Here is a 22,777-nt window from a genome sequence, read left to right as displayed (position 1 = left end):
GGCCTTCACGTTTAAAGGGACTGTGCACCTTTTAAATGCCTTCCCTCCATTGGGAATAATGAAGGATAGGGGCACCTTCTTTTGGAGCTCACAGAACTGGACCCGCTGGTCCAATCCTTTTGAAACTTGGAGGGTATTTTGGGGAGATATACACTGGATGCGATGTTGCAAATTTGGTTCATCCACCTCAAAAAACAGCCCTCAAAAAACAGTCCCCCAGAGCCCAAGATACCCGTGGATCAATTCTCCATCATACCCTATGGGAATTGGTCCCCATAGGGAATAATGGATTGCTCAACAGACATTTCCCTCCATCCCTCCTTCTTTCTGATGACCCTGAAGAGGGGGAAGGGCCTCCAACCCGGGGGATCCCCTGCCCCCACCTGGGGATTGGCAACCCTGTTTTAGAGCCCTGTGAATTTCTTTCACTTGCATCTGTCTGTTAAGAAGAAGAAGAATTGCAGATTTATACCCCGCCCTTCTCTCTGAATCAGAGACTCAGAGCAGCTTACAATCTCCTATATCTTCTCCTCCCGCAACAGACACCCTGTGAGGTGGGTGGGGCCGAGAGGGCTCTCACAGCAGCTGCCCTTTCAAGGACAACTCCTATGAGAGCTATGACTGACCCAAGGCCATTCCAACAGCTGCAAGTGGAGGAGTGGGGAATCAAACCTGATTCTCCCTGATAAGAGTCCGCGCACTTCACCACTACACCAAACTGGCTCTCCCCAATGTAAGGTCATACAGATTCCATCCTGAAGGGAAAACGTCCCTCTCTCATCTAAGATTTTCTGCAACTGTCTGATTTTCTCTACAGCTATTGGTTCTTATAAGAGCTTTTTTTTTGTAGTTGGAACTCCTCTGCATATTAGGCCACACCCCCTTGATGTAGCCAATCCTCCTGGAGCTTACAGTAGGCCCTGTACTAAGAGCCCTGTAAGCTCTTGGAGGGTTGGCTACGTCAGGGGTGTGTGGCCTAATATGTAAAGGAGCTCCTGCTACAAAAAAAGGCCTTGGTTCTTACTCTTCTGGTCATTAATAATAATAATATATTTTTAGATCTTCTTGCCTCAGCCTTTTCACTTCTTTAGATCTTGACCGCCTTTCTAACCACAGTTCTGAAGACACGAAGAAAAGATACTATTATATTGGAAAAGGTGCAGAAAATGTCAACAGAAATGATTAACACATCCCTTATGAAGAAAGGTTAAAGAAGTTAAAGCTCTTTAACTTGGAGTAACCATGATTGAGGGGTGACATGATAGAAGTTTACAAATTATGCATGGGATAGAAAAGGTAGAGAAAGAAGTCCTTTTCTCCCTTTCTCACAGCACAAGAACTTGTGGGCACTCCATGAACTTGATGAGCAGTCAGGTTAGAACAGACAAAAGGAAGTCCTTCTTTCAGAGAGCAATTTAACATGTGGAATTCACAGCTGTAGATGTGGCAGTGACAGACAGCTTAAAGATGGGATGGATAAACGTCTGGAGCAGAGGTCCATCAGTGGCTCTCAGCCACAAGGTAGAGATGGAACATTTTGTCTGGGGCAGTGGGGAGCAACCATGGGAGGGCTTCTGGAGTTCTGGCCCCACTGGTGGACCTCCTGATGGCACCTGGGTTTTGGCCATTGCCTGACACAGCGTGTTGGACTGGATGGGCCATTGGTCTGAACCAATATGGCTTCTCTTATGTTCTTATGTGACACAGCGTGTTGGACTGGATGGGCCATTGGTCTGAACCAACATGGCTTCTCTTATACTCTTATGTCTGGGGCAGATATAACATGGCTTCTCTTAGCCGCAGAGTATTGTTGAAACTCTCTGTCTGGGGCAGTGATGCTCTTGGTGCTTGAGGGGGGGCAACAGTGGGAGGCTTCTAGTGTCCTGGCCCAACAGGTGAACCCCCTGATGGCACTTGGGGGTTTTTTTGGCCACTGTGTGACACAGAGTGTTGGACTGGATGGGCCACTCTTCTGATCCAACATGGCTTCTCTTATGTTCTGTTATGTTCTTAAGATGAACCTATCTGGCAAGCGTGAAGTTGAGCTAGGCTGACCCAGACCATTGGCCCACCAAGGTCAATTTCCAGAAATTTTAAAGCTCTGAAAAAACGGAAAATTTTGGAAAGATTGGGAAAAAAAATGCTACATTAGCACTTCTTTTTTCTTTTTCAGACTGAAAGTCATTCTGTTACTTTTGGAACATAAAATATGACTATGGACAATTTTACTTGGCCTGAAATTATCGCAACTAGCATGTTAAAAATATAGTGTATCCAAACAATTATTACAACCAGAATTTACTTTTTAAATAATATTTATTTGTAATTGTAACAAATGGAGCAGCACTCTCCTGAACTGTTTACTAGTTTATGTGGAACAGACAAAAAACCTCCACAAAACAATTTTTAAAAATCTAGAAATAACAATTGTTCATATTTCCTCTCCACAGTATTAAATAAAAATAAAAAACTCTTTCTCATAAAAAGGATTGAAGAGGGGGGAAGTGTATAGAAGGGAGTGTAGGACTAAATTTCAATGACTGGGCATAACCTAGGACTTGCTTGTCCTCAGTGCACAGAAATTAGAATAATCTGATACCATACATATTTTTTAGAAATTATTTGGAAAATCAAAGATTTCAGGTTTTCACGGCTGGTAAAATCATTAGGGTTTGTAGAGTCTTTCGGGATCAAGTACCGTGTTCTACTGGAGAAAGTTTGGAAGGAAAACGTCTGGAAGGAAAACTTTCTCCAGTAGAACATGGCACTTGATCCCGAAAGACTCTACAAACCCTATTTGGAAAATATCTGAGCACCCTGTCTTAAAATATTTTATTCATCATGTTAAAATAAAACATTCCATAAAGGAAGGGAGGAGGCAGGAAGGAAGGAAGGAGGGAGGGAGGGGGGAGAGAGGGGGGAAGGAAGGAAGGAGGGAGGAAGGGAAAGAAGGCAACTTTAATTTTAAATGCGTTCTCTAAGCTGCTGGCTGGCTTGGCTTGGAGAAGTGATTGAAGAGAGAAATGCCTTTTCCACGTCGGCTGACGGAGCATTGGGGAGCCACACAACATGTATGAAAGAGCCACAGTTGGCCATCCCTGGTATAAGCTTTCGTCAATCACTGCTCACTTCTTCAGATACAGCTGGAAGGCGAATCCATCAGTCCTTCTACCATGAAGATTGGAGTGATTTCGGGTTTGTCGTTTGGCATCTGACTCACAAAAGCCCCAACTCTGTCACAAATTCGGATTGGAGACATTTCGAAACTGCGACAGAAGCTGGAAACCAGCGTCTTCCCCAGAGAGCAGTCCAAGGAAATCTAAAAGGGCCATCCCAATGCCAGGCTTATCCATGAGGAGACCAAGCAGCAGAGATGGAATTCTAGCAGGAGCTCCTTTGCATATTAGGCCATACCCCCTGATGGAGCCAATCTTCCAAGAGCTTACAGGGCTCTTAGTACAAGGCCTACTGTAAGCTCCAGAAGGATGGGCTACATCAAGGGGTGTGGCCTAATCAGGGGTGGAATTCTAACGGGAGCTCTTTTGCATATTAGGCCACACACCCCTGATGTAGCCAATCTTCCAAGAGCTTACAGGGCTCTTAGTACAAGGCCTACTGTAAGCTCCAGAAGGATGGGCTACATCAGGGGGTGTGCCCTAATCAGGGGTGGAATTCTAGCGGGAGCTCTTTTGCATATTAGGCCACACACCCCTGATGTAGCCAATCTTCCAAGAGCTTACAGGGCTCTTTTTTGTGTGTGTGGCCTAATATGCAAAGGAGCTCCTGCTAGAATTCCACCCCTGCCAAACAGTAACTCGCCCAATAAATCCTTACCCAGTGAGGCAGCACCTCTGTCTTCCTCCCGGGAGATCATCCCGAAGAATGCCTTCTGTCGGGGGTCTAACGGGACCTGCCCTGTCTTGGGGTCATGTGCAGCTCCATCTGAAGGCCCCTGAAAAAGCAGACAAGGAGCGAGGAAGAGAATTTAGGACAGGAGGAAGGGAGGTAGAAGGGGACGGGTCCGCTTGAGGGCCTCAGGAGGGCACCCACAGCACAACCGTCGTGTACAATGTCCAGAATGGAACAAAGAGGGACAGGTGCACTGCAGTGGTTCTTGGAGGCAACATCCGGCTTTCACTGCATTGCTTTAAGCCAGGGGGGTTTAGCATAAGAGCCACAAAGAACAAACGACAGATGTTGGAGAGCAGCAAGGCATGAACATCAGAGGTTTGTGAGACAAAAAGGAAGGAAGGAAGGAAGGAAGGAAGGAAGGAAGGAAGGAAGGAAGGAAGGAAGGAAGGAAGGAAGGAAGGAAGGAAGGAAGGAAGGAGATATTGGATTTCTATCCCGTCCTATCCTCTGAATCTGAGCGGCTTACAATCTCCTTTATCTTCCTCCCCCACAACAGACACCTTGTGAGGTGGGTGGGGCTGAGAGAGCTTTTTACAGCAGCTGCCCTTTCAAGGACAACTCCTATGGAGCTATGGCTGACCCAAGACCATTCCGGCAGCGGAAAGTGGAGGAGTGGGGAATCAGACCTGGTTCTTCCAGATAAGAGTCTGCACTTCCACCACTACATCAAACGGAAGGAAGGAAGCAAGGAAAGTGGAGGGAAGGAGGGGTGGAAAGAAGGCAACTTTAATTTTAAATGCAATCTCCAAGTTGCTGGCTGGCTTGGCTTGGAGAAGCGATTGAAGAGTGTAATGCCTTTTCCAAGGACAATGACGGGGCAGTGGAGAGCCACGCACATATGAAAGAGCCACATGTGGCTCCCAAGCCACAGCCTGGCCATCCCTCCTTTACGCCTTCGTAATCTCACTTTCTCCATTGCTCACCTCGCCTTCAGCAATTTGCTACTCCCCCGTCGCTGAATTTTGCATCCTGTTATTTATTTATTGTGCATGTGCGCCTGAAAGTCATGGTTGACTTCTGGTGACCCCTTGTGAGGCTTGGGCGTTTCAGAGGTGGCTTGCTATTGCCTGCCTCTGCGTCCCAGGCCTGGCATTCCGCGTAGGTCTCCCATCCAAGTACTTGCCAGGGTTGGCTCTGCTTCGCTTCCAAGATCTGACAACACCGGGCTTCCCTGGTCTATTCAGGCCTGGGCAAATTGTGTGTAATAGCCAGTTTGGTATAATAGACAGTTGCGTAATAGTTTGGCATGTAATAGTCAGTTTGGTGTAATAGTTTGGCGTGTAATAGTCAGTTTGGTGAGAGCCAGTTTGGTGTAGTGGTTAAGTGCGCGGACTCTTATCTGGGAGCACTGGGTTTGATTCCCCACTCCTTCACTTGCAGTTGCTGGAATGGCCTTGAGTCAGCCATAGCTCTGGCAGGAGTTGTCCTTGAAAGGGCAGCTGCTGCGGGAGCCTTCTCAGCCCCACCCACCTCACAGGGTGTCTGTTGTGGGGGAAGAAGATATAGGAGATTGTGAGCTGCTCTGAGACTCTGATTCAAAGAGAAGGGCGGGGTATAAATCTATGGTCTTCTTCTTCTATCGCCTTACATACTGGCTGTTTTATTCCATATGCATTCCCCGCCCCCTCTTCTTACTCTGAAATGTGCATTGAATATCACTAGGCTATAAATTAGCTGAACAAATAAATACATATTTTGGAGATGATTGCCTGAAGAAGCTGGGAATGTGGAGAGGAAGGAACAGTCCTTTGCATACTGTGCTCAGAATGGAATCCCCTCACCTCTTCTGCCTGCCTCTTCTCCTCTGCCTGACACAGTAGGAAACCTTCGGCCAGGGCCACCGCCTGGGAACTGGTCTCTGGCCCGCATTCCCTGACCCAGCTCTCCATCTCCGGGGGCAGGACAGCCAGGAACTGCTCCAGGATCACCAGATCCAGCATCTCCTTCTTGCTGCGCCTTTCCGGCTTCAGCCAATGGCAGCAAAGATGGTGGAGTCGGCTGCAGACTTCTCGGGGGCCTTCCGCCTCTCGATAGAGGAACTGCCTGAAGCGCTGGCGTTGGACACCTGAGCTGGATGTCTCTCTGCTTGTGAACATTTGGGCAGATTTTTCCCAGAATTCCTTGTTCCTCGCAACCTGGCGTATATGAAGTCCTTTTCCTGGTTCAGGGAAAGAAAACTCGCGGTCTTTCATCTTGACAGGTCGCCTTCCAACCTGGCCTATGGATTTTGTTCCTCTGCTTCAAATTAGTCTCTGATGGCTTGAACCAACAAACTGGGTGTGGGGGAGGAGCCCCCAGCTTCTGCAGAGGCAACAAGAACTTTTGTGAGCAAACTTCAACAGTCTTCGGACCAAGCGGGCAGCCGCGTTGGTCTGAAGCAACAGAACAAAGCAGGAGCCAAGTCGCACCTTTAAGACCTTTATTCAGAATGTAAACTTTCGTGCGCTGGACGCACACTTCATCAGACAATTATTTATGGCACTTCACGCCTAATGACATAGACATCAATCTGCTATTCTGACTTATATTGCCCCCTTGTTGATGCAGCCCAGTTAATATAAACTAACGATCACCAGACCCCAAATTGTGATTCTTTTAATCTGCTAACAAGTATTTCCATGACTTTGCATACCAATTCACTGCCCGCTTTCTCTATATTTAGGACTGCTTGCCAGTCCATCCTATTATCTGATGAAGTGTGCTTCGAGCACACGAAAGCTTACATCCTGACTAAACCTTTGTTGGTCTTAAAGGTGCAGCTTGACTCCTACTCTAGTCTTTGGACCAGAGAGCACAGAGAGGCTTCCTTCAGCCATCGCAACACCTATCCCGTGAATTTCTTTAACCCTCTTTCTAAAGCTATCTAAACCTAGCAGCCGTCACCCCCATGCTGAAACAAGGACTCCTCCGCATTAAGATCATAGCAAGGGGCATATTTCTTTTTCTGGGCTGCCTTTAATCTACTGTCCATCGATTGCATGTGAAGGTGGACTTCTGGGATTATGGGAGAGGGAGAGAAAGGTTTTGCTGGAGTGTTAAAGCTGCAGTACTGCAGTCCTAAGCTCTGCTCACGACCTGAGTTCAATCCCCGGTGGAAGCTAGGTTTTCAGGTAGCCGGCTCGAGGTTGACTCAGCCTTCCATCCTTCCGAGGTCGGTAAAATGGGTACTCAGCTTGCTGGGGGGAAAGTACAGATGACTGGGGAAGGCAATGGCAAACCACCCCTTAAAATGTCTGCCATGAAAATGTAGTGAAAGCAACGTCACCCCATAGTTGGAAATGACTGGTGCTTGCACAGGGGACCTTTCCTTTCCTTTCCTTTCCGAGAAGTAAATTTTCAGATATTCCCAATATTAAAGTAAGAATGAGGCCTTCAATACTTCTACCTTTTCCTGTAATTTGTATAAGCTTGATGTCGGCCTCCTTTTTGAGATGGGCCCACAGAGACAAGCATCCTATTCCAAATGCAACTATTCCTGAGATGTATAGGAAAGCGTTCTGGGTCATTCTGGGTTAGGCTTGCCAATCCCCAGGTCCCAGCGGGGGTTCTTCCGCTTTCCCAGACTGCTTCCTGCCCCCAGTCAGCTGGCCGGCGGGGGGAAGTCCTACCCCAGAGGACCATGTGCCTTTCCACCTCCGGAGGCTTCAGTCTCCAATTGCAAGGCTTCCTCTTGGGACGGGGTGTCTGTGTTACTTTGAAGAAGTTGGCAGCAACTTGTGAGTAGCCAATCCCTCGCTTCAGAGTCGCCAGAAACGGGGTGGGCAGAGGGAAACGTCTGCTGGGCACTTAATTATTCCCTATGAGGAGATCGATTCTCATAGGGTATAATGGGGAATTGATCTGGAGGTTTCGGGGGCTCTGGGAGAGCTGTTTTTTGAGGTAGAGGCACCAAATTTTCAGTATAGTATCTAGTGCTTCTCCCCAAAGTACCCCCCAAGTTTCAAAATGATTGAACCAGGGGATCCAATTCTATGAGCCCCAAAAGAAGATGCCCTTATCCTTCATTATTTCCTATGGAAGGAAGATATTTAAAAGGTGTGCTGTCCCTTTAAGTGTGATGGCCAGAACTCCCTTGGAGTTCAATTATGCTTGCCACACCCTTGTTCCTGGCTCCACCCCAATGTCTCCTGGCTCCACCTCGCGGAGGTTCTTACCTTTTTCCTGCTCCATTTTTCCGCGTTTCTCTTGTTGCTTCCCTTAATCCGCAGGCGGGGGCAGGGGATCCCCCGGTTTGGAGACTCTCCCCCTGCTTCAGGGTCATCAGAAAGCGTGTGTGGGGGAGAAATGTCTGCTGGGCACTCCATTATTTCCAATGGAGACCAATTCCCATAGGGTATAATGGAGAATTGACCTGCGGGTATCTGGGGCTCGGGGGGGGGGGGCGCTGTGTTTTGAGGTAGAGGCACCGAATTTTTAGCATAGCATCCAGTGCCTCTCCCCAAAATACCCTCCAAGTTTCAAGAGGCTTGGACCAGCGGGTCCAGTTCAATGAGCCCCCAAACAAGGTGCCCCTATCCATTATTTCCAATGGTGTGCGGTCCCTTGAAATGTGATGACCAGAACTCACTTTGGAGTTCAGTTCTGCTTGTCACAACCCTGCTGTTGGCTCCACCCCAAAGTCTCCTGGCTCCACCCCCAAAGTCCCCGGCTATTTCTTGAAACGGACTTGGCAGCCCAAGTTTTTTACTGAAGCGAACATCACCTTGAGTGTAAACTGAACAACATGTGAGCTCTTTGCCGGTTGCTCCTGGCTAAACCCTCTGGAATGATCCAAGGTTCTATGAGCAGAGTCCAGATCATAGAATCACAGAGCTGGAAGGGACCCCCAGAGTCATCTAGTCCACCCCTTGCACTATGCACATTCCTTGAATCCTTTTTCCTGCCCTCTGCTGCCTGTTCTTTAGCCAGTTAACTCAGCAGTACGTCCCTACAAAGTCGCTCCACTCTACCTCTGCCTCCTCCCAAGTCCCCATCTAGAAGCACCCCCTCCAGGTCTCCAGAAGGGCAGAAGTTAGGGTTGCCAGGTCCAATTCAAGAAATATCTGGGGACTTTGGGGGGGTGGAGCCAGGAGACATTGGGGGTGGAGCCAGGTGAAAGGTTGTGGCAAGCATGATCGAACTCCAAAGCGAGTTCTGGCTCTCACATTGAAAGGGACCACTGCACACCTTTTAAATGCCTTTCCTCGCAATAATGGATAGGGGCATCTTCTTCTGGGGCCCATAAAATTGGATCCCCCCCCCCCGCCCAATCTTTTTCAAACTTGGAAGGTATTTTGAGGAGAGGTACTGGATGCTATGCTGACAATTTGGTGCTCCTACCTCAAAAAACAGCCCCCACCCCACCCATGGATCAATTTTCCATCATACCCTATGGGAATCGGTCTCCATAGGGAATAATGAAGTGCCCAGCAGATACTTCCCTCCCTGCCCCCTCCCCGCGCTTTCTGATGACCCTGAAGCGGGGGCGGGGCTCCCAATCCGGGAGATCCCCTGCCCCCAACTGGGGATTGGCAACCCTAGCAGAGGCGGGGGCTCCCGCTGACCCTCTTTGACCTCCCTTCCTTTCCCTTGCATTTCCCCCCTTGCAACCTCCTCGCCTCTTCCCGCAGCCCCTTCTGCCCCCAAATGCATCCTACTCACCAGACCGGCCTGGGAAGGAACAGATGCAAAAAAAAGCCCCTTTTTTCCCCATAAAGGGGGAGGAGAGGGGGGACTGGGCCGGAAGGGACCTCCCAGTCTCTCCCAAAACTTGTCTAGGACTCCGGACTCTCTCCTTTTAACCCTTCCTCGCTAGGACAGAATAAGCGAGAGTACCGGAAGGAGACTTTTGATGAGCCACCGGCGGGGAGCTGCATAGGGTTACCAATCCCCAGTTGGGTGGGACGCCTAGAGTATCACAGTGAAAGTCTGAAACCAAGCAAAAACTGTGAAATAATTAACAAAAAAGCTCAACACACAACTTAATAATCTTATTGCAAAAATATTTTAAAGACAACAACTTATGAACTAAATTGCAATTCCTTAAAGATATACAACGCAAAAAACCATGCTATCAAAAATTCATCCTAACTGCAATCAAGTGACAATTGACGATACTGTCACAGTTCCCTTATTTCATTTATTCAAGTCCTTTTCGTAACGTCAGTTTCCGACTTCTTAAAAACTCGCGACGATTCACCCGTTTCGACGGGCTGAATTAAAGTGAAGATTTTCTCCATGCTTGGGTGCTGTGCGCAAGTGATATGTGATAAGATACATACAGTGGGATATGCCTCTCTGATGAAGGGTTTTTCCCAGAAACAGAAATAAAGGCGCATTCCTGGATGGGAGCATGGGATGGAGACGGCAGAGAAAGAAGTCCTTTTCTCCCTTTCTCACAATACAAGAACTTGCGGGCATTCAATGAAATTGCTGAGCAGTCAGGTTATAACGGATAAAAGGAGGTACTTCTTCACCCAAAGGGTGATTAACATGTGGAATTCACTGCCACAGGAGGTGGTGGCGGCTACAAGCATAGCCAGCTTCAAGAGTGGTTAGATAAAAATATGGAGCAGAGGTCCATCAGTGGTTATTAGCCACAGTGTGGCTATATATGTGTGTGTGTGTGTGTGTATCTATCTATATGTATATATATGTGTATATATATATCTATACATATATCTATGTGTGTGTGTGTATATATATATATAAATTTTTGGCCACTGTGTGATACAGAGTGTTGGACTGGATGGGCCATTGGCCTGATCCAACATGGCTTCTCTTATGTTATGTCCTGTCAGTTGCTGGATGTATACCCACTTCAACTTCACATTTGAAAAGTTCTTTTATAAATATTGGAAGCCTGAAATTTGGCATGACTGAAGAAGCATCTTGAAAACATAGAAACTTTTTCTGTGGAATCATATCTGGAGCACCAGCACTTTCATTCAGCCCGTCGGAACGGGTGAATCCTCGTGAGTTTTTAAGAAGTTGGAAACTGATGTTATGAAAAGGACTTGAATCAATGAAATAAGGAAACTTTGATAGTATTGCCAATTGCTACTGGAATGTAATTAGGATGAATTTTTTATATTACGCTTTTGGGGGTTGTATATCTTTAAGTAATTGTAACTTAGCTAACAAGTTTTTGTCTTTAAAGTATTTTACAATAAGGTTATTGTGTATTGAGTTTTTTCGTTAATTATTTCACAGTTTTTGCTTGGTTTCAGACTTTCACTGTGGTTCTCTAGGCGTCCCGACCAATCCCCAGCTGGGGGCCGGGGATTCCCCGGTTTGGAGGCCCTCCCCCACTTCAGGGTCATCAGAAAGCAGAGTGAGGGGAGGGAAATGTCTGCTGGGCACTCCATTATTCCCTATGGAGACCAATTCCCATAGGGGATAATGGAGAATTAATCCGCAGGTCTCTGGGGTTCTGGGGGAGCTGTTTTTTGAGGAATTTGCAGCATAGCATCCAACACCTCTCTTCAAAAGATCCTCCAAATTTCAAAAAGTTTGGACAGAGAAGTCTGATTCTATGACCCCCAAAGGAGGTGCCCCTATCCTTCATTATTTCCAATGGAGGGAAGGCATTTCAAAGGTGTGCAGTCCCTTTCAATGTGATGGCCAGAACTCCCTTTGGAGTTCATTTATGCTTGTCACAACCTTGCTCCTGGCTCCACCCCCAAGTCCCCAGATATTTCTTGAATTGGACTTGGCAACCCTAGATCAGCCACCAGCCCCATAGGCCGGGCTCTGCTGTGCATGGGGTGCAACCCTGTCTCCACCACCCTTGGGCCTCCCAAGGGCGAGGGCGGTTTTGTTGCAGCCCTCCAACCCCACCCCAGAGAATGAGGAGGCAGGACCGGATCTACATGTGTTTTGAGGGTGGGCAAAATTAAAAAATTATGCCCTCTTTTGGGCCATTCTATATTATGGTCCCATGGAATACAATGGACTCCATACCCAATTTGGCACCCCCACCCCCATCAGCGCCCAGGGCAAACACCCCCCTCTGCCCACCCCCCCCCACCCCTAGATCCGGTCCTAGGAGGAGAAGGAAATAGCAAGGAAAAGAGGGGCTCGGAAGGGCCCTAGATGGCATTTGTTTCTGTAGCAAAAATTTTTTGGTCGCTCCTCTGATCTTGGCATCCTCTCTAGGATGCTTTTATTACACGGTTTCCCTAGGACAGCAGGCAGTCAGATCTAGACCCCCTCTCTGCCCTCCCTCCTGTCTTCACCCAGGTTTCAAATACGTTCTGCGCTGACAAGACACTTGTTTCTGGTTCTGGCTCAGTCGCAGAGGGCAGGATCGATCCAGGAGGGCAGCTGTGTTGGTCTGAAGCTGGTGTGGCCAAACTGTGGCTAGCTGGGAGCTACAGGTGGCTCTTCCACACATATCGTGTGGCTCTTGAAGCCCTCAACAGCCAGCTTGGAGAAGGCATCTGTCTCTTTGAATAACTTCTCCAAGCCAAGTCAGTCAGTAGCTTGGAGAATGCATTCAGTTAAAGTTGCTTTCTTTCCACCTCCCACTTTTCTTTCTTTTTCTCTCTGCCTCCAAACCTTCCTTCCTTTCTTTCTTCCTTTCTCTGCCTCCCTCTCCTTTCTCTTTCTTTCTTTCTCTCTTTCTCTTTCTTTCTCCCTCCTTGCCTTGAAGTTCTCAAACATTCATGTCCCATGGCTCTTAAACACCTGATATTTATTCTATGTGGCTCTTAGCAAGTTTGGCCACCCCTGGCCTGAAGCAATAGGACGAAGTTAGAGTCCGGTGGCATCCTTAAGACCAAAAAAGTTTTATTCAGGCTCATGCATCGAATAAAACTTTGTTGGCCTTAAAAGGTGCCACCGGACTCTTTTAACTTTTTTATATAGGGCAGGAGGCCGTCTTGTCTTATCCAGAGGAAGGATCATAAGATTCCGAAACAAGAATGGACCGGTTTTACATCATCTTCGGACTGTATTGTATTGAAAGAATTTGATATCATCTTAAGGACAGCAGTGGAATTGTGTGCTTCGGATGGTATTTGTCACTGGAATTTATATTGTAACACAATGTTGTAATGGAAAGTACTGCAATTATATTTTGATATTGTTTTGTAACACGGAGAGTATTTTTTCTGTTATTTCCTGATTGTTGAACCTCTGTGGTCCCGACATTGTTTGAGACATCTCTCTTCCAAGCATAATGAAATATCTGCGGTCAGACTTCAGATCTTTAGTCAGTAGAACAAACGGCCTTTTTCTCCCTTTATCACAATACAAGAACTCGTGGGCACTCCATAAAATTGTTGAGCAGTTGCGTTAGAACAGATAAAAAGGAAGCAGTTCGCCCAAAGGGCGATTAACACGTGGAATTTACTGCCACAGGTGCTGGCAGCTGCAAGCATAGACAGCTTCAAGAGGATATTGGATAAACATATGGAGCAGAGGTTCATCAGTGGCTATTAGCCACAGCATATTGTTGGAACTCTCTGTCTGGGGCAAGTGATGCTCTGTCTTCTTGGTGCTTGGGAGGGGCAGCAGTGGGAGGGCTTCTAGTGTCTTGGCCCCACTGGTCCTCCTGATGGCACCTGGTTTTTTTGGCCACGGTGTGACACAGTGTTGGACTGGATGGGCCACTGGCCTGATCCAACTTGGCTTCTCTTATGGTCTTAGAGATAATGGTTTTATTTAAAATAAAGCATGCTCTTGGTATTAGGCAAGAATTTGATGAACAGGTGAAAAGTAATCATAGAAGTACAGAACAATCCACACAATAGAAATCAGGTCAACTAACATTTGTCAAACTTAGCTAAGTGTATAAACATTACAGTAATCTAAGATTTAGGCAAGTCAGGTTTTAAGTAGCCCATTGTACCTAGCCTTCTGCCTTTCTACTTAAAACTTGAAACCTGACTAGACAGCTTCAAGAGGAGACTGGATAATCATATGGAGCAGAGGTCCATCAGTGGCTATTAGCCACAGCGTATTGTTGGAACTCTCTGTCTGGGGCAGTGATGCTCTGTATTCTGGGTGCTTGGGGGGGGCACAGTGGGAGGGCTTCTAGTGATTAGACTCATACACAACACTTTTGATACAGGTGACAGAGGAAGAGAAATACAACTTTCGGACCCTAAAGTGTTTGTGCAAATGAGTAACTACTAGGTGGACTAAAATGCTTGACAACTGCTAGTAAATTTTCAAACCAAGGTTACAAGAAAAAAAAGACAATAGTTTGTACCTGAAGAGCAACAAATCTCCTATGTCTTCAGTTATACTAATGAACTGTCAAGGCTGAGAGGCGGTTCTGAACTTTTGGTACTTTTCCTGACCAAGAATTGAACTTTACAGAGGTTATGAAAATATACAATGCATAAAACATTGATAAATATAATTAAAATCATGAATGCACAACATTTTTCCTCCCCCCTGTGTGTGTCCTTTGATGGCAAGTAAGGTGGGTACTCTGACGGAACCTTTTCCCACATTCCAGGCATTTGTACGGTGTCTCCCCTGTATGGATTCTTTGATGGGCAGTACAATTGGCACTCCGACTGAAGCTTTTCCCACACTCCAGGCATTTATATGGTTTTTCTCCTGTGTGAATTCTTTTATGGGAAGTAAGTTTTCCACTCTCACGGAAGCATTTCCCACACTCCAGGCATTTATATGGTTTCTCCCCTGTGTGAATTCTTTGATGCAAATTAAGAATGGAACTCCGTCTGAAGCCTTTCCCACACTCCAGGCATTTGTATGGTTTCTCCCCTGTGTGAATTCTTCGATGGGAAATAAGAGTGGAACTGTCAGCGAAACTTTTCCCACACTCCAAGCATTTGTATGGTTTCTCCCCAGTGTGAATTCTTTGATGCAAAGTAAGGCTGGAACTGAAAGTGAAGCTTTTTCCACACTCCAGGCATTTGTATGGTTTCTCGCCTCTGTGAATTCTTTGATGGCCATTAAGGTGTGAACTCTGACTGAAGCTTTTTCCACACTCCAGGCATTTATATGGTTTCTCCCCTCTGTGAATTCTTTGATGGCCATTAAGGTGTGAAAGATGCATGAAGCTTTTCCCACACTCCAGACATTTATATGCTTTCTCCCCTGTGTGAATTTTCTGATGAGCACGAAGATGGGAACTCTGATTGAAACTTTCCCCACACTCCAGGCATTTGTATGGTTTCTTCTTTGTGTGAATTCTTTGATGGGAAGTAAGAATGGAATTCTGATTGAAGCTTTTCCCACACTCCAGGCATTTGTATGGTTTCTCCCCTGTGTGAGTTCTTCGATGTGTAGTAAGATTGCTACTGTTACGGAAGGTTTTCCCGCACTCCAAACATTTATATGGTTTCTCTCCTGTGTGAGTTCTTCGATGGGAAGTAAGGTTTGCACTCTGACTGAAGCTTTTCCCACACTCCAGGCATTTATATGGTTTCTCTCCTGTGTGAGTTCTTTGATGGCAAGTAAGTTTTCCACTCTCCTTGAAACTTTTACCACACTCTAGGCATTTATATGGTTTTTCCCCTGTGTGAATTCTTTGGTGCAACTTAAGACCGGAACTCTGACTGAAGCTTTTCCCGCACTCCAGGCATTGATGCAGTTTCTTCCTTGTGAAAGTTCTTTGATGAGAAGCAAGTTTTCCGCTCACACTGAAGCTTTTCTCATGCTCCAGCCATTTACATGATTTCTCTCCTATGTGAATTCTTTGATGAGAAGTAAGGTGTGCTCCGTGTCTGAAACTTTTCCCACACTCTAGGCATTTATATATTTTCTTTCTGTTACACGTCTGTTCTGGAATATTAATAGCTGATATTTCAGTGAAATGCTCACTGCTTGCAGTGGATGCACTCCTGTCGTCTCCTTGACATATTGTTTGCCATACAGAGTCATCCCCTTGCAGAAAATCAGAATTATTCTTCCTTTTAGATGGGTGTTTTCCCTCCTTCTTTCTTGGCGCATCCAAATATTCAAACTCCTCTTTCACACCTGAATATGTAGCCTCTTTTCCCATCGGTAGGTGTTCTTCTGCTTCATTCGCTGGCTGCCACACGTCTCCTGCTGAAAGAAAAAGATACCTGGTGTGATGATATGTCACCTTCTACAAATACCTAATTTTGAGTCCAGTAGCCCCTAAAGACTAACAAGGTTTTCTGGGTATAAGCTTTCTGAGTCAAGGTTCCTTTCATCATATTTAATTCAGAATGGAGATCTCTCAGCCTTTATATCCCAGACAGAGTGTGGGAGGGGTGCTGAAAAAAAGGAACTCAGGATGCAGAAGTACCTTGGGGAGGGACGGTGGCTCAGTGGTAGAGCGTCTGCTTGGTAAGCAGAAGGTCCCAGGTTCAATCCCTGGCATCTCCAACTGAAAAGCGTCCAGGCAAGTAGGCATGAAAAACCTCAGCTTGAGACCCTGGAGAGCTGCTACCAGTCTTAGTAGAAAAGACCGACTCTGATGGACTAAAGAGGGTCTGATTCAGTAGAAGGCAGCTTCATATGTAATAAGTAAGAAGCAATGTGGGGAGGGACAGTGGCTCAGTGGTGGAGCACCTGCTTGGGAAGCAGAAGCTCCCAGGTTCAATCCCCGGCATCTCCAACTAAAAGGGTCCAGGCAAATCAGCGTGAAAAACCTCAGCTTGAAACCCTGGAGAGCCGCTGCCAGTCTGAGTAGACAATACTGACTTTGATGGAGCCGGAGGGGGGGGGGGCGGTCTGATTCAGTATAAGGCAGCTTCATATGCTCATATGTTCATATATGTACCATGCACACTGTAATTAGCTGGATTAGAACAAAGGATAAATGCTTAGGGGTAGAAAATTAGCATCTGTGAGATAAGAAACCTATGTTTTCAAGGATAGCTCTGCGAGAGCTATGGCTGACTCAAGGCCATGCCAGCAGGTGCAAGTGGAGGAGTGGGGAATCAAACCCCGGTTCTCCCAGATAAGAGTCCGCGCACTTCACCACTACACCCAACTGGCTCTCATCATCCAAAAGCAAACGTCGTCCAAACATCATCCAGTTATATGGAAACTCCTATTTCTTCTGTCTCTTTGCCTTTAACCATTCCATGGTAGCCTCTTGATGATCAGGCTACAAGAGAGGAGTCTGGCTCTCCCACCGGGGTAACTGATCAGCACTTCCCAAGGATTCTCAAATGCTCAGACACAAAAGCCCTTCAATCGTTACCTAGAAGAGTGGTCCCCAACCTTTCTGGCACCAGGGACCAATTTTGTGGAAGGTTCCCAGGGAGTCCTTGATATCACATTTACCTGAAGAGAAGCTCCCTTCTGGAGGATCCTGAATCCCATCTTGGCCAGCGAACTCTGAGTGACCTTCAGTTTACGTCTCCAGGCATGTTCTCTCTAAGCCGAGTGACCCGTGAGCTAGCTCACAGATTTTTAGCCTTCAGCTCACACATTTTTGTCTTAGCTCAGGAAGGATGGCCTCAGAGCAGTGTTCCCTCTAAGCTAAGCTAGTGTGAGCTAGTTCACAGGTTTTTAGCCTCCAGCTTGCACATTTTTGTCTTCGCTCAGGAAAAATAGCCCCAGAGCGCAATAACGTATGCAGGAGCTCACCACCTTAATACCAGTAGCTCACAAAGTAGAATTTTTGCTCACAAGACTCTGCTTTAGAGGGAACAATGGCTCCAGTACTTGACGCTATATTTTATGATATGCAGGGGCCAACCCAACAAAGAGACGCTTACAGGAGATGCGGCCCTTGCAAAAATGAGGTTGACGCCTCTATAACGGGTGGCCAACGGTAGCTCTCCAGATTTTTTTTTTCTTTTTTGCCTACAACTCCCATCAGCCCCAGCCATTGGCTATGCTGGCTGGGGCTGATGGGAGCTGTAGGCAAAAAAGAAAAAAAAAATCTGGAGAGCTACCGTTGGCCACCCCTGGTCTATAAAAAGGTCAAGTATGCATTTTAAAGTGAACCCAAATGCAGAAGTGAGAATGCGACATCTGAATCAGTGCTGGGCTAGCCTGACTACTCCTCCAAGAAGAACAATAATTTTTATTCTCCTGGAACCTTTCCCCTCCTACTCTCCCGGGGGGATCTGCTGTGTAGACCGCCCCCCTTGCTAAGACCCCTCCTGCACATTTCATGGGGTATGGAAACAGCTTCCTGGTGGGCAGATCCAGACAACACGCAATCAGGTATTATTCGGAAGACACTAATCCTGACTAGGGTTTAAATATAGTGTAATAGAACAGGGGTGGCCTACGGTAGCTCTCCAGATGTTTTTGTTGCCTACAACTCCCATCAGCCCGAGCCAGCATGGCCAATGGCTGGGGCTGGTGGGAGTTGCAGGCAAAAAAAAAAAAAACATCTGGAGAACTATCGTTGGCCACCCCTGTAATAGAAGGCCAGGCTACCTATAACACAATTCATAGAAGTGGATAACGTTTAATATCGGGCATACACACAAATGAATTTTAAAACATACGGTCTGAATATCGGACCGTGTAAAGTTTGCCAGCCATATACCATTTCACATATGCTGCCACAGGAAGTGGTGACATAGCCAGCTTCAAGAGGGGATTGGATAAACATCTGGAGCAGAGGTCCATCAGTGGCTATTAGCCACAGGGTATAGATAGAACTCTCTGTATGGAGCGGTGATGGCCTGTAAACAGGGGTGGCCAATCTTGCTTAACGTAAAAGCCACAAAGGATAAACATCAGATGTCTGAGAGTCACAAGACACGATTGTCAGATGTTTGAGAGCAGGAAAGAAGGAAGGAAAAATGGAGGGAGGGAGAGGTGGAAAGAAAGCAACTTTAAATGCATTCTCTGAGCTGCCAGCTGGCTTGGCCAAGTGGTTTAAAGACAGAAATGCCTTCTCCAAGTCAGCCAATGGGGTGGGTGGGGGCTTCAAGAGCCACACAATATGCATGAAAGAGCCACATGCAGCTCTCGAGTTGCAGTTTGGTCACCCCTGCTCTGTATTCTTAGTGCTTGGGTGGGGGGCAACAGTGGGAGGGCTTCTAGTACCTGGCCCCACTGATGGACCTCCCGATGGCACCTGATTGGTCACTGTGTGACACAGTGTTGGACTGGATGGACCATTGGCCTGATCCAACATGGCTTCTCTTGCGTTCTTATGTGACACAGAGTGTTGGACGGGATGGGCCATTGGCCTGATCCAACATGGCTTCTCTTGTGTTCTTATGTGACACAGAGTGTTGGACTGGGTGGGCCATTGGCCTGATACAACATGGCTTCTCTCGTGTCCTTATGTGACACAGAGTGTTGGACTGGATGGGCCATTGGCCTGATCCAACATGGCTTCTCTCGTGTCCTTATGTGACACAGAGTGTTGGACTGGATGGGCCATTGGCCTGATCCAACATGGCTTCTCTTGTGTTCTTATGTGACACAGAGTGTTGGACTGGATGGGCCATTGGCCTGATCCAACATGGCTTCTCTCGTGTCCTTATGTGACACAGAGTGTTGGACGGGATGGGCCATTGGCCTGATCCAACATGGCTTCTCTTGTGTTCTTACGTGACACAGAGTGTTGGACGGGATGGGCCATTGGCCTGATCCAACATGGCTTCTCTCGTGTCCTTATGTGACACAGAGTGTTGGACAGGATGGGCCATTGGCCTGATCCAACATGGCTTCTCTTGTGTTCTTACGTGACACAGAGTGTTGGACGGGATGGGCCATTGGCCTGATCCAACATGGCTTCTCTCGTGTCCTTATGTGACACAGAGTGTTGGACTGGATGGGCCATTGGCCTGATCCAACATGGCTTCTCTTGTGTTCTTATGTTCTTATGATGGACTTCCAGTCACCACAATAACCATACGCATTTCGGCCTCTAAGGGCTTTCCTCAATGGTCAGTATATAAAATGTACAAAGACACACAGGAATAAAAAAGGATAGAAAACCAGGTGTTTCTCCCATTTTAAAATTCGTTTTTGCGTATGCTTTATATTAATTGTTATACATTTTTGTGAATTGTGTTCTAGGTAGCTTGATCCTCTATTACACTGTTTAGATTTGGGTTGAGTTCCCCCCCCCTTTTTTTTCTTTTCTTTTGTTCCTTGTTAGAGTTTAAATATACCCTGGGAAACCAGGACTTCCTCTGGAAGAAGACTGAAGAAGACGACTGCAGATTTATACCCCGCACTTCTCTCTGAATCAGAGACTCAGAGCGGCTTATATCGCCTATATCTTCTCCCCCCACAACCCTGTGAGGTAGGTGGGGCTGAGAGGGCTCTCACAGCAGCTGCCCTTTCCAGGACAACCTTTGCGAGAACTATGGCTGACCCAAGGCCATTCCAGCAGCTGCAAGTGGAGGGGCGGGGAATCAAACCCGGTTCTCCCAGATAAGAGCCCACGCACTTTACCACTGCACCAAACTGGCTCTGGACTTTATGTTGGCATACTGTACGCGCCAGATCCTTCACAAAGCAACACACAACACCACTCTGCACTGGGATGGGGGTAGTAAAATGTGATCACATGAGAGTTGCATGTGGTTGCTTTGGCTCATATGTGTCCCATAAAGCATCTGTTTTGCTTTGAAGGTACAGAGAGCCAGCCTCAAGGCCCAGCATCTCTAGTCAAAAGGATTTCAGGTGAAAAAAGAATAGGTAGAAGGAAGCTGCTTCTTGTCCTAGGCTGAAGATCTGCAGGCATCACTCCAGCATCCACAATTCATCCAAAACCTTTTCAGGGCAAGCGGTGAGGATAGATGAGGCCACAGAAATTCACCGGCCCTCAGAAGGAAGCGCAGGCAACGCACAGTCCCAACTCTTCAGTCCCTACCTGCCGATCCCTCCTCTTCATCAGAGCCCAGGAGAAACAGCCCTTCCTCTTCTTCCAGCTGGGATATGAAGTCAGGTTTGGCAATCAGAGGTCCTGTTTATCGTGGGGGGAAAACACACGTACACAATTAGACCTTTTTCGTGTGCCCATAAAGAACCTGACCTGAAATGTATGGCTGAGTCCCAGACCTTCTATCCTACATCTCCCATGTCTTTTGGTAGGCTTGCCAATCCCCACTTTCCCAGGCTCCTTCTCGCCCCCAGTCAGCTGGCCAACGGGGGGAAGTCCCGCCCCCAAAGCCTCCATGCGACTTTCCACCTCCAGAGGCTTCAGACTCCGCTTGGAAAGGCTTCCTCTTGGGATGATGTGCCTGTGTCTTTAAGGCTGAAGGGGGGTGGGCCGAGCAGGCAGAACAACGTGGCTGCTCCCAGGAGCTGTGAGAGCAGCCCAGACCCTTCCTTTGTTGCACAAGCTTTTCTGAGGTCGTTTGCATAGTAAAGGGTGAACTTGAACCTTCGGTTTCCCTGCGTTGTTGACTCGTGAGTAATTGCCCCAGTGAGACCACACGAGTGTGCGATTGCAAACGGTTTTATTTTTGCTTCTGTGTGTGTGTGTGAGAAAGAGAAAAAGAGAGATTTGCAGCTGCTTGGGTGAGGAAATGAAGACTGTATTCAGGGGAACTGCACTGCTGTGTTTTTATTTATTTATTTTGGGGGAGTCTCCTGGCCCCACCCCCAAAGTTTCCCAGCCCCAACCCCAAAGTCCCCAGATATTATCTGAGTTAGACTTGGCAACTCTATCTCTTGGGGGGAGGGGGGAAGGGTGTCCTGGGACAGTGGAAGCAAACCACTTATTTCCTAGTTCCAGGATTTGCCTGACTTTCTCCTCTGCCCATATATGTTTGGAACAATGCAAAGTGCGATCTGAGATTCACTTGAAACCAACCACTGAGGACTTGCTTACAGATCTGTTTGGAGCCTGAAGATGAGCTTGTCCCTTTGCAACTAACTCAGCAAGCAGACCAGGTCGTCCACTTGAATGTGTGAAGACACTGAGCTAAAGAAAATCCCTTTATGCCTTCAGCCATATTTTGTCTTTGTTGCCACAAAAGCTGACCATTTCTTGTGGCCAGGGATGGAATGCTAGCAGGAACTCCTTTGCATATTAGGCCACACACCCCAATGTAGCCAATCCCCCAAGAGCTTACAAGGCTCTTTTTTGTAAGCTCCAGGACGATTGGCTCCATCAGGGGTGTGTGGCCTAATATGCAAAGGAGCCCCTGCTAGAATTCCAACCCTGCTTGGGACTGCAATATGGAATGGTTTTAGCAAGTCAGGATGGTTTGCTTTTAGAAGGATTTTGGGCAATTACTTCCTCTGGGCCTTTGTGTCTCTGTTCTCTGGGAATGGAAGCCAGGTGTGGGGGGAGGCTTAAAGCGAACCTTAAGAACATAAGAGAAGCCATGTTGGATCAGGCCAATGGCCCATCCAGTCCAACACTCTGTGTCACATAAGAACATAAGAGAAGCCATGTCGGATCAGGCCAATGGCCCATCCAGTCCAACACTCTGTGTCACATAAGAACATAAGAGAAGCCCTGTTGGATCAGGCCAATGACCCATCCAGTCCAACATTCTGTGTCACTTAAGAACATAAGAGAAGCCATGTTGGATCAGGCCAATGGCCCATCCAGTCTAACACTCTGTGTCACATAAGAGAAGCCATGTTGGATCAGGCAAATGGCCCATCTAGTCCAACACTCTGTGTCACATAAGAACATAACAGAAGCCATGTTGGATCAGGCAAATGGCCCATCCAGTCCAACACTCTGTGTCACACAGTGGCCAAACCCCCGCTCCCCCCAAGTGCCATCAGGAGGTTCACAAGTGGGGCTAGAAGCCCTTCCACTTTGCTTTTTCTATCTTTTGGGGCCGTCCGGGGCCCTAGACAACTAGAGGGGAGCTGGCATAACACTGGCAGTTCTGTGACTGTTCCATGCCAAGCTACTAAAAGGACAGGAAGGAACAGAAGGGTTCCTTCCACAGCCAGATTTCAGCCCAAGTGAGGCCACGCCCCGACTGGAGGGAAGCCCCTGCTTAGACCACCCCACCATCTCCAGACCAGGCCTCCCTGG

At 47.3% G+C, this 22,777-nt stretch overlaps 1 protein-coding gene across 6 annotated transcripts in view; it reads right to left on the bottom strand.

Annotated features, from left to right (window-relative positions):
* Positions 1-13,528: 13,528 nt before the first annotated feature.
* The window catches only part of LOC132571081 (zinc finger protein 91-like), a 336,113-nt gene continuing 326,864 nt past the window's right edge, over positions 13,529-22,777 (bottom strand). For 2 of the 6 annotated variants that reach the window (XM_060237749.1, XM_060237748.1), the window contains 2 exons: positions 20,645-20,737; positions 13,529-15,921 (listed from right to left, as the gene is read on the bottom strand). In XM_060237749.1, coding sequence (XP_060093732.1) covers positions 14,267-15,921; positions 20,645-20,737 — 1,748 coding nt within the window. In that variant the 3' untranslated portion in view covers positions 13,529-14,266. The remainder of the gene's footprint in view (positions 15,922-20,644; positions 20,738-22,777) is intronic. The other 4 variants (XM_060237746.1, XM_060237745.1, XM_060237750.1 and 1 more) reach the window with 3 other exon arrangements.

Source organism: Heteronotia binoei, chromosome 5 (assembly GCF_032191835.1).
Source record: "Heteronotia binoei isolate CCM8104 ecotype False Entrance Well chromosome 5, APGP_CSIRO_Hbin_v1, whole genome shotgun sequence".
Taxonomy (NCBI): Eukaryota; Metazoa; Chordata; class Lepidosauria; order Squamata; family Gekkonidae; genus Heteronotia; species Heteronotia binoei.
The sequence above is the reverse complement of the archived record's forward strand: the minus strand, read 5'-3'. Positions and strand labels throughout refer to the sequence as shown.